This window comes from Camelus dromedarius, chromosome 12, assembly GCF_036321535.1.
Source record: "Camelus dromedarius isolate mCamDro1 chromosome 12, mCamDro1.pat, whole genome shotgun sequence".
Lineage (NCBI taxonomy): Eukaryota > Metazoa > Chordata > Mammalia > Artiodactyla > Camelidae > Camelus > Camelus dromedarius.
In genome coordinates this window covers 67,750,288-67,767,105 of record NC_087447.1, presented here as the reverse complement: position 1 = coordinate 67,767,105, position 16,818 = coordinate 67,750,288, and the positions used below count along the sequence as shown (strand labels likewise).

At 38.6% G+C, this 16,818-nt stretch overlaps 1 protein-coding gene across 1 annotated transcript in view; it reads right to left on the bottom strand.

Annotated features, from left to right (window-relative positions):
• The window catches only part of CNTN5 (contactin 5), a 1,016,453-nt gene that overhangs the window by 95,891 nt on the left and 903,744 nt on the right, over positions 1-16,818 (bottom strand). The window contains exon 16 of the mRNA XM_031460619.2: positions 1,668-1,788. Coding sequence (XP_031316479.2) covers positions 1,668-1,788 — 121 coding nt within the window. The remainder of the gene's footprint in view (positions 1-1,667; positions 1,789-16,818) is intronic.

Sequence of the window (16,818 nt, the reverse complement as noted above, 5' to 3'; positions counted from 1 at the left end):
AATGATAGTTTGCCAGTTATGTATGCCCCTCGCAGCCCTGTAAAAATACCTGGTTTCTTGTTACCAGCCTCTAAATTGTGTTATTCATTTAGAAAGCTCCAATTTGAGGAGCATCGTTCTAAATTACTAGGCAAGTGCTACACAATAAATACACATAATCTAAAGCAGAAGAAGAAAGCAATTTTCTACAAATTTTGACTGCAGTGTGGAGTGTGCAGTTCCATAAGCCTTGTAACTTTGAAAGGCATAAAGGAAAATTTTGCACTAAATGAAATATCATGAGAGGATGAGCACTTTAAAAACTGGATGTTTTATAACAGGGCAGTACAGATACACATTCTGGGTATCAATTGGGAGGAAAGTTCAAATAACCTTCTGAATAGAAACAAACACACACACACAATGAACAAGCTGCCAGTCACCCAGATACACACGTGTTTCAAAACAACATTTTACGTGGACCCGTGGCAATGCACGACCCCAAATGAGTAAACTGTGGGTGATACACACAACTAGAACAAAGAAATGAAGACACTTACAACAGCCCTTATATTTCCTGCTCAAGCTCTTTATAGCATTAACGAATTCTTAAAAATTATAATTGGAAAACACTCCAAGTGGATAAGACAAGTGAATCTGAGATAAAAGTTCTTGCTAGGAATTGTGAAATTCTTATTTGCAGAGCTCATGCAAGGGGTCTCAGCATGCAATATTGACACCATTCAGAATGCAACTGTTAAAGCTCAAACAGGGAGAGGTGGGGTTCTGGTAGTGTTCTAGTTCATGTCTTAAGTGGTAATTTCATGGTGTGTTCACGTTGTGATTTTGAGTTGTACGCCCAGATACCTATGATTTGTGAAAATTTCTGCAGGTATGTTGCAGCTGTAGTTGGATAAAAAACCAAGGGAAAAGAAAGAAAGAAAAAAGGAAAAAAAGAAAAGAGAAAGAGGTAAAGTAGAAGGGAAGGAAAGAAGGAAGAAAAAATCTATGCTAGGAGTTGCATTTCCCATATTGAGGAATAAATAATGTGCTAAAGGAAACTAGCATTGTAGTCACTTACTTAATTCAAATAAGATGTAGCTTTTTAGGGTTGCAGAACTTAGCAGCCCGGTTCCTAGTGGGAAACCACTTAGCCGTCATTTCCACACAGAGAGGCTGTGTGTTGACATTTTCAGAGTTTCAAAAAATCCCTGTCACTTAACAGTTGCAAATGCCACCATATTAGGCATGCAGTTTTCCTGTTTTGGGAAGCAGAACTTAGAACTTAGTGGAGGAAAATAAAATGCCTAGGGGTGCCACTAGCTTTGCATCTGAAACACACACATATATGCACACAAATACATTTTGTCTCGTTGAGTCCCAGTGTCCTTGTGACTCAAACTGTTCAAAATTTCTGTTTGGCAGTAAGTTGGTTAAACGCCTAGTGACCACTGGTTACTAAAGGTGTTTTGGACCCTGAGGTTGGATTCTGTAGGGTTTGGCTGTTTCTAAGGAGCAGTTTTCCATGTAATCGTTTCAAAGGCAAAAGGTTAGGCAAAAATGACATATACTGTAAAATCGAAAGTAAAATGCACAGTACTGATGTGCTCAAAGTCCATGCATTCAAATTCCTTTGTATGATAATTTATGGTGATCATGTCTTCAGACTGCACTATTAGCATACTCACCCCTAACAAGAAGTTCTGCCTCATCTGACACACTGTCTGCTGTGGTCTGTACCCTGCAGCCATATCTCCCAGCATGCATCAGAAGGATGTTTCTGATCATTAAATCTGCAGAGGATGCTTGCTGAAAGAGGGATGAAGTGCCAGTTTAAAATGTTGCAAATCTGCCTAGTTCAAGGTGGTTTAAGGGGAACTTTGCATAATCAGTCAAAGGGCCCATTTGTGGCCTTACAATTTATATGACAACAATTCAGAAATCAAACATGCCCTTCTTTGAGGAACACACGGAAGCTATGTTTTCCACAATTGCTAACAAAGGGTTTGAACATTTAATATCGCATATAATGATTTAGCAGCTACAATATTTAAGAAATATTTAAATATGCACAAATTCATATCTTTAAAAGTATAGGGAAAATAATCTGTGAGCAAAAAGTATTGCTTTGCTATTCAGAGACAGGTCTATTTTTTGTGGCAAGAAAACAGTATTAAAAGGAATAACAGCTGGTGGAAATGAATTATGAGGTGACAGTAGTCAAAAGGCTATCTTGCGTGGCTGTATGAATGGCTCCTTTTGTAGGTACACTGTGGACCACAGAATGAGGTAGTGCTTGGGTAAAAGATTGCTGGTCCCAGTGTGTCTTTACTTAACAGAGATTTATTCCTTCCATAACCACCGCCATCAGGAGTAGGGTCGGCCTGAATCTCTGAATGCTTAATCATTCCAATTGCAAACACAAAGGAGGCTCAAATCACCTGATCGTCCCTAGGAGCCCAGTGGTTAGAACACAGTTGAAGAACACCCATAGTTAAGGAGATCCATTTAACACCAGGGAGAGTATCTTTTAGATGTTTCAGTTCATGGGATCAGTGTAAAGACCTGATATTTACAACAACTCATGAGGTACTTTTTTCCAGATAATGACATAGCAAAACTCTCAATATGCTCTTCAGTTTCCACGTTGCAATCAAAAACAATTCACTGGAATGAGAGTACATGCATGCAGCTTGAAATGACATCTTCAAAGAACTCAACACTTCGCTCCAACAGTATAGTTAGGCACATGAAACAATGTTTAATGCAAGCCATAGAGAAGCACCCCAGGTTAGAGATCTTTTAATTTTTTTGATGGAATGGATGAAGTATCTTTAAAAAATCATGTATTTGTCCTTAGAGGACAGTGTCCTGATGAGTCTTTAAGAGTTTAGTTGTTCACTTTTATTTTGAAATAGAACAATGGACTATATAAAGATCATGAAAGGGAGAATTTCTATAAATCCTTTGGATTCTTTTTTTTTCTTTAGCATTCATAAAAAGGGTGAGAAGTTATTGCAAGTTTTTAGCCTCTCAAATGATGTGTGTTTCTTTGAATCACTTAACTGTATACTACGTTTGAGGTCATTTCTTTCTGGTGTTTCATTTGTGTGGGTTTTTTTTTTTTTTTCCTTCCTATTAGTCTTATGATAGGAACTTCTAAGGGTATTGAGGTTTTTCTCTCATGAAATAATTGTTAAGACATGGTCCAGTTCAGTCATTTACAAGGGAATGCTTCTTGGTGAGAATGCATTAAAATGTCATAACAATTACTACAAGGAATGTGATATTTATCCAGTGATTGTCCCCCTCTGCTAATTCCTTCGGTAAAATTGTTGCTCTCAAATTTTATTTTCTCATCTGTAGTAGACTAAGTGCTCACTTCTTTTACATCCAAAAAGGAAATTTACACTTAAAATCTCTTTGATTTAATATGGGGAAACAAAAGCAAAGTGTAAACATCATAAACTATAATTCAGTTTCAAATCTACATAATATAAATGAGTTCAATATATTTACTACTTTATATACTACAGGTCCATCTCAGGTATGAAAATCTCCTTTTCCCCATGGATTTCTAAGATGCTCTCCTGACAGGGGACTCAATTAAATTAAACAAGAATCAATGTGCACACTATGGGCCCAGTATGAGACCTCTGTTTAATGCAAAAGCCCAAGAGAGGCCCAGAAAGTTAGATGACTTTATTAGTTCCAGAAGTAGCGCTTCTGAAAGATGGCCCTTGGAGTTTTTTGGTTTATTTTGTTGTTTTTTAAAATTTTCTTGTATTTCAGTTTCACAAAGTGATTGGTGGTAGTTTAACAGCAGAAAAAGTAATGATTTTAAGTCATTTTTCAGACTTACATTTTTGAAAAAAAAAATTGCAAAATCACACTTCTGTGATTAAATCATCGATTGTCTTATTTTCCAGGCCCTTTTCTTCCCAAATAAGTGATTCCTTTTTGTCCTGGACAAGTCTTAAAACCGTTGTCCTTTTTGTTGAATTATAGTGAAAGAAAAACTTAATGGGATTAAGAGACTTCACTGAAAAATCACACAAAGGTCCAAGGAATTCAGGACAGTGAAGTATACATTATCTTTTCCATGTGGTTCCTTTACTTGGGTCCTGCAATTAATAATGCGCAGTGCTCTGTGAACTCGCAAAAGGTCCAACACCATCTAATAGGAATAAAGTCTGCTACTGCGTATCGGTTAATGCCAAGACTATTTGAGGAGCTGAAATGGTCTCATTTGGGGCCCATTCCTTCTCTTTTGGATTATATCTGCATTATATTTTTACAATTCTAAACAGGGAAGATTAAAAGTAAAATGAATGAATTGTGAACACTAAACCTAAATTACCCTTTCAGAGATTTACCGATCTTTCAAGAGCAGTAATGAGAAGAATTCATGTGGGAGCCCATTATCCTTAATCTCAGCCCACGGTACGCAGTTCCTGAGAGAGAACTTCCACAATTTAGTGCACTTTTAATGAAATGGTTACTTATAGCAGATGTTTGCTTTCTTAAGCTTAAACCTCATTTTCACTTTTTTCTCTCTTAGGAATTACTCTCTCTTTTCTTGTTTTCTTTGACACTTGCTTTATATCCTGCCTTTTATTTGCTGCTTTTTTTGACTCCACGAACAAATTGCATTACATGTTGCTTCCAAAGAACTTTGCTACAACCAGTGCTTGACACAACGCTCCAAGCACTGTCACCTAGCACAGTGCGTGCCACAGAGTGGGTGTCCTATACACAGTCGTTGAGTGGATGAATCAACGAACGCTCTTTAAGAGGCTATATGTTCACTCGCTGTGAGAGCAGCAACAGAGCTAAGTCATTCACATCTCTTGGTTACTAGTCTTTAGTTGCTAGATTATTGTACCTTTTATTTATGACTCAGAAGTAATACCGGAAATGTCATCCCTCCATTCAAGCTCAGTCCTTTATTGGCTTTCTCTTTGACTAAATGTCCCCCTCATTCAGCATAAGACTCCTAGTTAAGACTTCCTAAAGATGGAAGCACATTTAACTTGCTGTTAAATGTGTCTATTGACTCTCGCTGCCTAGAGGGTGAAGTCCAGTCTCCCTATTTCAACAGAAGGCTCCTCAGAGCCTGAGTCCACCTGCTGCGGCCGAATCCCGTGTCTCTGTAACCCTGACCTCACATTTCTTCATACCTGGGAATACTTCCCATGACTCTGTGGAAGACACCTTTAGACACAGCTCAAATGCCTTTTCTTTGTAAAGCCTGGCTGCGTTAGCTCTGCCGCTGTTCAGTTTCGCTTCATTAGGACTTTGCTCATGTCTCTGAACTAGCACTCGGTATTCTTGGAAGTCACCCCCCAGGTCCTCTCCGGGCATTCCCAGGGCCGGGCTGGGCACCAGGGCAGCTGGTGGTCATTGGGTGAACTAATGAAGGCCTGGATGGCTTGTTTTCTTCCTTCTTCCTGCCCGGCAGTACCTCCTCCTCTGCCTCCTTTTTCTCCTAAAGAAATGTGGAAGGGAAATACGAAAAGGCTACGGCTACGAGTAGAGAATGGTACTGAAGGAGTATATTCAGGTTTTGGAATGACACAGAATCGTGTGTACCCCTGTGTTCCACTTATTAAATTTTGAACTTGGGGAAATGACTCTATCGCTCAGAGCCTCTCTTACAGCTTCAATGTGATAACACAAGCAAAGCCCATAGCAGTGTGTCTGGCACGTAGTAAATGCTTGATAAATGTTATCTGTAAAAGGGCACTATAATTGCATTCTTAGCCAAGAGGAATATTTCTTTAATTGGTATTCACTCCTTCCACGAAGTGGCTATCAGAGTTTTCCATAGCTATAACGAGTTTCCTGGTAAGTGCTCAGCTTTATTTTAGATCTATGTTATTCCTCCTTTCTTACAGAAAACCACTGCATTCAGAATAAGAAGACCTGGAATCTAGCCTGAGTTCACCTTCTGAGCCTTGTGACACTGGGAAAAGCAATTTATTGGCATAATAATGGCCATATTGTCTCTCTCAGGACTATTGAGGGAAATCAAGCAAAATGATGTTCACATGTGAAATATTGGGAGATGCTTCAAAAATGTGAAGTACTTGTAAAGCATTTTTTCAGCAGGATTTAGCAGAATGCTGTGCACATAGTAAGCATTCTGAGAAAGCTTGGGGAACAAACTGTCTGAACAACATAACTTGACTGTTCATATAAATAGTGGCTTCATGCTGATTGACCCAGCCAGAAACCTGCGGGGTACGGCAGTTTTTGTGCCCTCATTTAGGGTTTATTTAACTTTCTCAGTGTCAATCGGCTCACCTAAGGCACTTCCAGCGCCCCCAGCCCCTGGCAAACAGACACAGAAAGGAATGCCTCTTCATAAAGCAAAGTAATATGGTATATGCATTCTATGAGAGGCAATTAAAAAAAAGTCTCTTCTAACATAAAACACTGGATATCAGCTACAACATGGACTATTAGATATGATTAATGTTATTGACATAAAACTCGGATGGTTAAAATATTTTCCTGGTAACAATATTTCTTTTTCCTAGAGGATAATTTGCTTAAAATGCCCTACCACGATAAGGAAACAACATACATATACATTATTCTTCCTTTTACAATTTTTTCCTTAAAGCTTTATATAATGGGATTGACATTTATGATGATGTGGATTTTCATATATTTTTTAAGAAAGTTGTTAATACTAACTCACATGCTTAAATAATTGGACATATTATCTGAAATCAAAATTTTAGCGGCTACCAGTGAAGAAAATACTAGACAAAATACTATTTGACAAAAACATTCCTGCCTATTAGGGCAAAATGTGAAATGCATCCAAAGATGCACTGAAGACTAAAAGTAGGTAAATACGGCTCTAACACCCCATCACTGGGACCTTGGTGTTTACTTCCAGCACATATTCTAATAGCATATAGTTAAGTACTAAGAAAAATGCAGAAAGAGTTTTTCTTGGTGACATAGATTAAAGAGGAAAAAGGAGATGATAACTCACTGACGAACTCGGGATGGCTAGGTATCGAAACTGGATCATTTAGTATTAGAAGCACAAAGTCACACATTTATGGGATCTGTCCACCATCTCGGTTAAAATGAAGGTTAGGCATTAGGAAGGTGCTCAAAGCAAAAAAAAATTACAGGATCAATCACAATTAAATTTTAGTATAATGAACTTGCTTTATAGATAACAATAGTGAATTTATAAAAAATACCGAATGGATGACAAAATGCCATGCCTATCACATTACTGTTTCTCTTTTCTCAAGCAGATGTGCAGGACTAGGGGCTGTGATATTTAACTTGTCAGTGGACGCCAGGCTTAGGTGGTGTATTTGCACGCTGATTCTTGAAAGAGATCTCTTATCTGATCCTATGTGTATATACATATATTTATTTTGATCGTATGCATATTGACTCTCTTCCCTAGGGGTGAGGTGAATGGGTAATGCCTTTATCTAAGATTAACATAAGTAGTCAGACAGAAGGACTCCATTAAAGACAGAATGTTTGTGTCCCCCCTCAAATTCATATATTGAAATCTAATCTTCAGTGTGATGGTGTTTGAAAGCGAGGTGTTCGGGAGGTAACTGAGCGTGAACGTGGGTGAAGCCCTCCTGAATGGTATTAGTGCCTTTACAACAGAGCCCTCGGAGAGCGCTCTCACCCCTTCCGCGTGTGCTGTGGGAGGACCATGGTGAACAGATGCCCATCTATCAGTCAGGAAGCTGGCCCTCCCTCCCCGGACATCAAACCTGCTAGTGCCTGCATCTCAGACTTCCCAGCTTCCAAAACTACAAGAAATAAATTTTCTGTTGCGTATAAGCCCCTCAGGCTATGGTGTCTGTTACAGTAGCCTGAAGGGACTAAGACAAGCTCTAAGTGCCTACTGCGTCATTTCTATGTTAATCTAGTGCTTCTAGGTTAAAATAGGCATGAAATAGATAAGGTCGAACCATTTATCAGCCTTATGCTTTCTCGAATTAAATTCGTAACTCCATCCTACTCTTGCCGAAGTTTGTCTTAAATGATTACTGAATATTTGGACTCATAGTTCTTTTATTGTTTATGTAATTATCACCAATTCATTCAACAGATATTTATTTCTATGTGTTAAGGAGGGCTTTGGGTATACACATAGAGATTGCACACATAAGGAGTGTTTACTCTAATCCAGCTTTGATAGAAAAAATACAGGAAGAGAATGTGGAGTAGCTCCCCTTATATTTGCATCTAGGCTTGGAAGAGACATGAAGGAAAGAGATGGGTGTGTTATCTGATAGCACAATGCATGCACCAGATTCAGAGAAAATATTTTCTCTTTCCGTGTGCTTCATATAGTTTTAGCAATCATTCTGTGAGCAGTGACTCTTACATTTAGGTTTTTGACAGTAGCTTTCAAACCAACTGTTTATATCCTCTGTGGCGTGTCCTCTCTGTGTCTCACTTTTACCCATATGACTTGCCATTACTAGGTTAGTCCTTCTTTAAAGCTGATTTAATTTACAATTTCAAACAACTTCACTGGCTATATTCACCTGTTGCCTACAAGACGGTCCAACATCTTTCTTAGCATTTGCGACTGGACGTAAACTATCTTGTCTCTCACTCTCGTGGAAAACGTATCCTCTGCACCTTTCTTCAAGTGATTTCCCAGTGACGTGCCAAAGTCTGCAAGTTCCGTCTCCCATGTTAAAGCCCTTGTTCAAGTCTTATTTCTTCCAGAAGGGCTTAACTGACCACGAGAAATGGCTATATAATTTGTGGATCTTAGTGTAAAATGAAAATAGGGGGCCCCTTATCCAAAAATGATTAAGAATTTCAAAATGGTGGCAGACAAGCATTACACCAAGCACCAGATCCTTCTCAGTGCGGGGCCCTGGGTGACTACACAGATGGCACAACCATGAAGTTGGTCCTGCTGAACCCAGTCCATACTGCTATTGCCAGCGATCTCTTAGAACACATGTGTATATTCTAGGCAATACTCTTTGGAGTAAATATTGAAAAGCTGGCATACATCTCTTGAAAACTGTAAAATGCCTATCCTTTCCTACCTTAATATTTATACCTTCTGTTTTATTTTTTATTGACTAGCAGTCTTTTTCTTAATGCGTGTTGGCATGAAAACATAGGGATAGACAGATTACGTCTTCTTAAGGCTTATATAAAAAAACACAGCAATAAACTTTGTCTTTTGTGCTGAATATTTGTGAGTCTGCCCAGACATTAGTGTATTTATGTGTTAATCCATCCAGATAGTCTTTTTACTTTTTTCTTGCATCTCCAATGCAAGCACAAAACTCACTGACACACCACTGTCAGCTTCAGTCTGTTAACTTTACACTTGGTATGTTGGTGACAAACAGGGAGACAGCATCTTATAGTTTGAAGGATGGAGATGGGAACTCCCTCTAAACTTAACAGTCCTAGAGCTGGAAGGGACCATAGAGGGATTCTCAGCTTCGCTTTGAAGTTGGCAGTTTTTTAAGTGCCGCAGCAGATCAGTTTTCTGTAAGAGAATTAATTCTAGGCAAGAGTGACACTTAAATTCACATGAGTAATATTATTAGAAAATCCTTTCTAGTGTTTGTATGACAGATCAACCTTCTCATGGAATCTCTTCAGTAATAATATTTTATAATCTGAACAGCACCTAGTCCATAGATTGGCTCAATGAGGCAACACTGGTAGGTAAAAAGATGTTAACAATTCTGGCAGGCAATAAATGTTTTTCCCTAAAAGTAAATGACACCATTATCTAGTAATGGAATGATATTACTGCCTTTCACTAAGTTTATGCTGTTTAAATTACCTCTCACTGATGTTACATAAAGGTGATAGAACTAGTAAGAAAAAATTTTGTTCACTCATGCATTAGCTTGTGCTTTGTAAACAGCTAGTAATGGCATGGCCTCCAGGAAAGTTCTAGAATAATACTGCAATAGCTACACATTTTATTTTATGAGAGCTCACAGCACACGCACAGTTATAAAACTGTTCATTCATTCAAGTAGCAATCATTTGTTAGAGTGTCTATTTTGTCTAAACAGGAAGTTGAAAATACTTGGACCCTTGGAGGCTATGTCCTTGTCCTTTGCTGATAAGAAGTATGTCTGAGCCTTGACCCAACCTATGGATTTTTCTCAACAGAGTGCTTCAGCTGACTGAGTTGGTACAAGAGATAAAATCTGTCATACCTGATCTGCACATGCTCCAAGAATAAAAGATAAATAATGCCTTTGAGAAACTCACAATGCAATGTGAGGGACAGACAACTAGCTGTAATACAATGTGGTGTGTTAAAGATAGATAAGGGAACAAAAAGATAATTGCCGGAAAAACTGACTTCAGCATGGAAGGAAAAATAGCAAATCATCCAGCTCAACCAATTCCTACAGCAGTTGGGAAAACTGAGGGCTGAAGAGTGCAGGTGGCTTGTCGAGGACAAGCCAAGCGTGGAGGCAGAAGTGGAGCCTGGGGCACCTGACCCCCAGTCTGGCGTCCTTTCCGTTCCGTGCTATTGTGCCTAGGAAACCAATCCTTGTTCCACTTAACCCGGTAAGTAATTTGACTCACTTGTACGAGTTAGAGCAAAACTGGGCAAGAGCATCACAATAAGATGGGTTCATTATACGGCAGAAACCGCAAAACTATTATTAGAAAATAATTCGCAGGTAAACCATAGAATGATTCTGAGAGCTCACACTTTTTTGTCTGTTTTTTATCAACCACATCTAGGCGTGAAATGCTGCACCTTCCTTTGAAACGCCAGAATCACCTTTCTGTTAACACACGAGGCCCATCAGCCTCATTTTCTCAGGCCATCATTCACCTTTTCTGTGACTGCTGACCCATCCCTGAGAGAATTTTCCGTGTGACCCACAACTGACCTGTTTTCTTTTAGCGACGTGTCGTTATTAGGGACACCGCTGTAGAGGAAGAATTTTCCAAATGTGACTTCCTAACTTAAGAGCATGATTTCAATGGAGCAATATTTTACTGATATATCAATGTATCTGTTCTCTCTTTTCTAGTATTGTCATTATTTTCAATTTATCTTTGAAGGTTAACACTATCTTGTTACCCCATCATATAAAGGCTTCCAGGATGAACTGCGTTTTATTCTGCTGCTTGTTCCTACACTGCAGAATCGTCAGTGTCCACACACAAGTTTAGCCCCATCCTGGCTATGGGAAAGGTGCTGAGACATCTGTCTGAAGGATTTCTATTTCTTCCCCAAAATCACGAAGCCCAGTAAGGCAGCATATAGTAGCTCTCACCTCACTCATCAGTTAGATCCAGTATTGATCTGGTACTGTCATAACGTCCCAAAGTCTTGGGAACGTAGTAGACTGCTCTGAGTTTCATTGATTTTGCATGGAACTCTAAGAATGGCTCTGGAATGGGGCCAGATCATTTGAGTGCCTCTGTTTTACTCAGGACTCTTAGGTCCAAGCAGTTTATCACCCTGGGTCTCTGGCATCATGGGGGAAAGAGGACAGCTAATGCTAAAACTAGAAGACCTCTACCCGCTCTAACCTACTGCGTCTGTTTCTCTCCTTTCCCTGTCACTGGTAACTAACCCATTTGCACCTGCCCCGTTACTCTTGCTGAGGCATTGATTCTATCCCTGTCTTTGGATCGCCAATAACTCTCTACAGTACAATACCTTCCAACAACTGGAATGGAACTTTACTGCCTCATATAAATTAAATTTTGCATCTTCAGATTCTCGTAACTTCTGCCCTGCTAGCGTTTATTCTTTCCTATTAGTCATCTCTTCCTCCTTCCAACAAGGTGACTAAACAACGTACTAGGAAGTATTTAAAATCTGTCCCGAGAGCCACCAGTGAAACATACCCTGTGTTATTATGGCCACACATGACATTACACTATAGTGAGGATTCCTCAGGCGGGGGTTTCACACCCCATTGGTTGCTGTGCTTTATGGTGATACTACTTGCGTGTAATGTTGCTCAAAGAATCTGGTAGACCATTAGGCTAGTAGGATTTGGACTTTTTTCACTGTGATAGACTAAGGATGTCCACACCCACTTTGCTATTTGTTCTATTGAAAATAATTCTTCCTTTTCAAAATAAATCAAGGCTGCAATGCAGCTGATACTGTTCGAGACTCAAAACAAAAAACAAAAAAAACAAAAAAACACCCTAACAACCTATTAACAAGTCTAATTCCTACTCCTTAAATCTGGACTGGCCTTGGTAATTTTTTGACTAGTAGAATATGGCAGACATGATGTCTTGAAAATTCTGTGGCTAGATCATAAGAAGACCTAAAACTTCTTTCTAGACTTCCTAGACTTAATTTGTTCTGGAAAAGTCAGCTGCCATTTAAAAAATTGGACTATCTTGGGTCTGTCATCCCTATAAACAAAGGTCAATTTATTTGTGTAGAGATAAGACATGGAGAAAGAGAGAAGTCCAGATGTGCCCAGTTTTTTAACTATTCTAGCTCAGCCACCAGGCTTGTGAGTAAAGAAACCATCCTGAGCCTTCTAAACCGGGCAGAAGAACAACAAAAACCGTGGAATCCATCTAACAGCCAGAACTGAGGCTCCAAGCAATCGCGAGCCATTTGGCTACCTTGGCGGAAGGCTCAGCCACTGTGGAACAGATTCAAGCCATCCCTGGTGTTATCTGCCTCATTTCCTGACTCACAAAATCATGAGCTGAGCATCATGGTTGTCCTTTACACCACTAAGCTTTGGGGTGACTTGGGGCGCAACAGTAAACCACCATAAAATAGTTAGGTGCCTGGACGTAGAAGGCTGCTGTAACTAAAGTCTAAACACATGGCATTGGCTTTGAGGTTCTAGGTTCTAGGACAGAGGCTGGGGAGGACCATGAGGACAGTACTCCTGAGAGCTGGGAGGCTCTCGAGGAGATCACTGATGAGAGAGTGAAGAGCAGGGAGGAAACTGTTCCAGAGACTGGAGAAAAGGGGCCCCTTTCCATACTGTTGGAAAATGTGGCGATACTGCCACCTAAGATAGCGTGAACAACACATTATCCACAGTGGACAAACTGAATTTGCCTAAGGAGATTTTCAGGAAGAAAACAGAAAGTACCAACAGATTTCTTCTTGCCACGTATGATCAAGTCTGAATACCGAGAGATGAACTGAAAAGACAGAATCACTCATTTTTCAAGCAGAATAGAGAGGAAATCTCAAGGACTTCAGATTAAAAACAAAACCAACTCTAGATTTCCTTGCCAAGTGGTAACAGACTAGTAGAGTAACGGCTTTGGAAAACATCAAGTCCAGGGTGCTACCAAATAAAGCATGTTCCCAGGGGAAAGATCCCAAGTGTGTGGCTATAAGATCCTGTATTTACTACAGAATATAAAGTGTATTTTTTTCCATAGCAACCAGACCCTCAGTCCAAGATAGGGAGGGACTCAAAGAAATTGATAATGGACGCTTCAGAAAGGGTACTGAGTAATAAACCGGCAAATAAATGAGCAAAACTCATGTCTGCAGTTACGTGGAAGATGGAAAGGGTTCCTAATGAATGTGCAGATCCGATTGAGGAGATTTATAGGGAGAATAAAAGTGTTGAAAGTGCTGACTACTGAGTGGCTTCTCTTGGTTGTCTGCAATGCTGTATGAGATGAGTGACAGGAGCTAAAAACCGACCTTCATTTTCAGGAAGAATTTAGAGGAAGTATTTCCAATCCAGAACTTGCTGAGAAAAATTAACTATTTTTCATTTCATCTTCTTGAACTACAAAAGGACTGGAAAAAAGAGAAGGCCTTTGTATCCACTGGGTAAATATCACCTAAAGGCATTTTAAACTATATTTCAATCTTGTGGGTATCAACCATATTTGCACTTCATTCTTACAAGTAAAGATGATATTCTATGTGCCTGGCACATAGAAGACTCTTTAGATATATGAAAGAATATGGTTTGCTGTGGAAAAAGTGTGTTGACAGACATTTTAAAAGAAAAAAAATGAGCAAGAATGGTGGAATAACTTTTATGTCCAATCTTTTTGCAAAAACATAATATTCTACGTGGAATAGTTAATTTTATATAAGAATTTCTAAAAATGAATTTTCCAGTTAAATATCTAGCTGTTTCAAGTTTCTTCTCAAAATTCAAGTTTTTCAGGTATTCACATTTTATTTGTGATATCAGTAAATATTTTAACAAGTGCAATCTTCAACAAGTATCTGTATTACTGCGACTATGTGCTTTACTACCAAACACTGAGTATTCCTTGGCTAGGTCTAACTTGACAGTTATTAATGCTTAGAAACAAGTTTCTGAGTGAAAGAGTAGCCCACTGCAAAAGAAGAAAATTTGGGTCACAGCATCCATTTAAGCACTGTCTTTCACAGTCACGAAGATTCTCATCACCATCCAAAATACTTAGAATTTAGGGAATTCAAACACATCAATGTCAGAAAAGACAAACGATTCAAACTACTGCTTAGATTGTGGGCTACAACAGCAATCTTCCAATGAAGACTCAATCAGAAGAAGAACAGTTCAGTTAAAAGGAAAGGTCAAATTGAATAAATGTGTCAATCAGAAGCCAACCATGAAAAGTTCAAGGTCAAGGACTGCAGTCACATTCAGCTGACATTTTGAAAGTGAATCGAGACACTCTGACACAGAAAACTCATTTTTAATGACAAGGCTTTGCAATTTTATGAAAGAGAATCCACCAATTATTTAATGTACAAAAATCAGTTTACTGAGAGATTGAATAATTATCAAAGAGGCCATATTCTATTACTTCCCCTCACTCTTCTGATAGTGCTTCTGATATTTCAAGGAGCATTTGCAAGACTCTTTCAAAGCTGCACATCTTTGAATTGACTGCAACATCAATGATTATATATGCACATATATTCCATCCTAAGATTTCATATTGATAGGGCTTAAATTTTTCACTATATGTGGATATTTTTTGTTATGCATGTACTGTTTATATAAGTTAAGGGATGCTGTCTTTTACCCAGAAAAAAGACATTGTTCCTGTTTATAAAATTATTATTGCTTTTAGAGGAACTTTTTATTTAGCTTTAGGAAAACTTTTTATCATTTATCAAGATATTATATATACAAATATATTTTCGGCCATAGGGAAGAGAATTCTGATCGGAGATTAATTTTTCAATTTGGAACCCCTTCTGAATGAAGAACTTTCCAATTGTGAGGACAGCATGAGACTGAAATATCTTCCATAAATCAAGCATGTATGCAATGTCTAACAAAGAAAAATATGATTTGGGGGCTACCTATAAATGCCCCCTCCTGAAGAAATACTTAATGTTCACTAGAATTTTTTAGAATGATTTCACTGTTATTGGAAGCCATATCTGAGGGTTTTAGTCTTTGACTGTAACACTTAAAAAATCACAGAATTTCAGAATTAGTTGGGAACAGTAGGAATCATCTACTCTAACCTCTTCACTTTGAAGATGAGGGCTCGGAGACGTGACATGACTCATCCAAGGTTATGCAGCTAAGCAGGGACAAAGGTGGGTCCACCTCCCAAAACCCTTGACTCTCTCTCCCCACCAGATCTAGTCGTCTTTGATCATATGATCAAATCGCTCTGTAGTGCGCTTTGACATTGTATCATTCCTGAAAAAAAAAACCTAGCAGCATCTATTTAAATTAAAAAAATAGTTTTATTCTTTTATCCTGCAATTTATTCCTGGGAATCTATTCCATGGAAAGGAAATTATTAATACCCAAGGATGCAGATCTTGAGAGATGCTTTCTGTAGTACTGTTTACTGATCCCTCGAAACAGGAACAAAGTTAATACAAAGGGCAAAGGATAAATAAGTTGAGGTATAGTCATATACCTATTATGTACCCATTAAAAAGAATGGATTAGAGATACATCATGTGACATGGAAGAATTTTTAAGATAATAAGGAGATGCAAAAATGTATGTAAAGTGTGTTTCAATTTAGAAAATAATCACAAAAATATCCTTCCACATATGGAAATCTGCCTAGGATTACAGTAGGACAAAAGGAAATATAGAAGGTTGTATACAGAACATTAACCAGCTTAACTAGGTATGGTAAATGCTTTCATGGGGAGGAAGAAGGTAGGGGAAGGTCATCCCAATAAAAGCAGCATGCATGATATGATCTCACATGTGCATCATGTGTATCTATGTATGCTTGAAGAGATGCAGGAAAGCATGATTACAAAGATGCACGGTAATTATTTTAAGGTAGCAGGATTCCAAGGGATTTTCATTCTCTTCCTTCTAGTTTTAGTATGTTCAAATGATCTACAGTAAGCTTGTGTTATTTATATAAGGAGAAAAAAAATCTACCTTCATCATAGTGAAAAGATGAAAAACTGACTTTGATGTAGAGCTGAACGATATGGTTACTATGGAGAAGCATCAAAGTGTTTATCATCACCTGCTGATACTATGAACTAATCAGCTTGTGTGGCTAAAACGATCCATGCTGCTGCTAAGTAGCTCTTCCTCCACAAGGGGAGATTGCATTTCTAGCTACAGATGGTCTTTTAGAACTTAGTCTCTTTATGATTCTGCATCTCTGACGTATGGTCTCCTCGAGGCGTCTGTTAACGACGAGTCTTCATATTTCCTTTTGCTGATTTTCAGTCTGATCCAGCACTATAGTTGTATGCTAGCAACCTGCAGCTGCATTCTCTTAGTCATCATGTAATATATTGTTCTTCATATATTCTTTTAAACTCTCTTTGCAAAGGTCATATTTTAGTTAATCTTGGGGCACCTGCTCCAATGTTCTCTTGCCAATATCTATTCTCCATGTCTGACCAATCCAGGACAATTT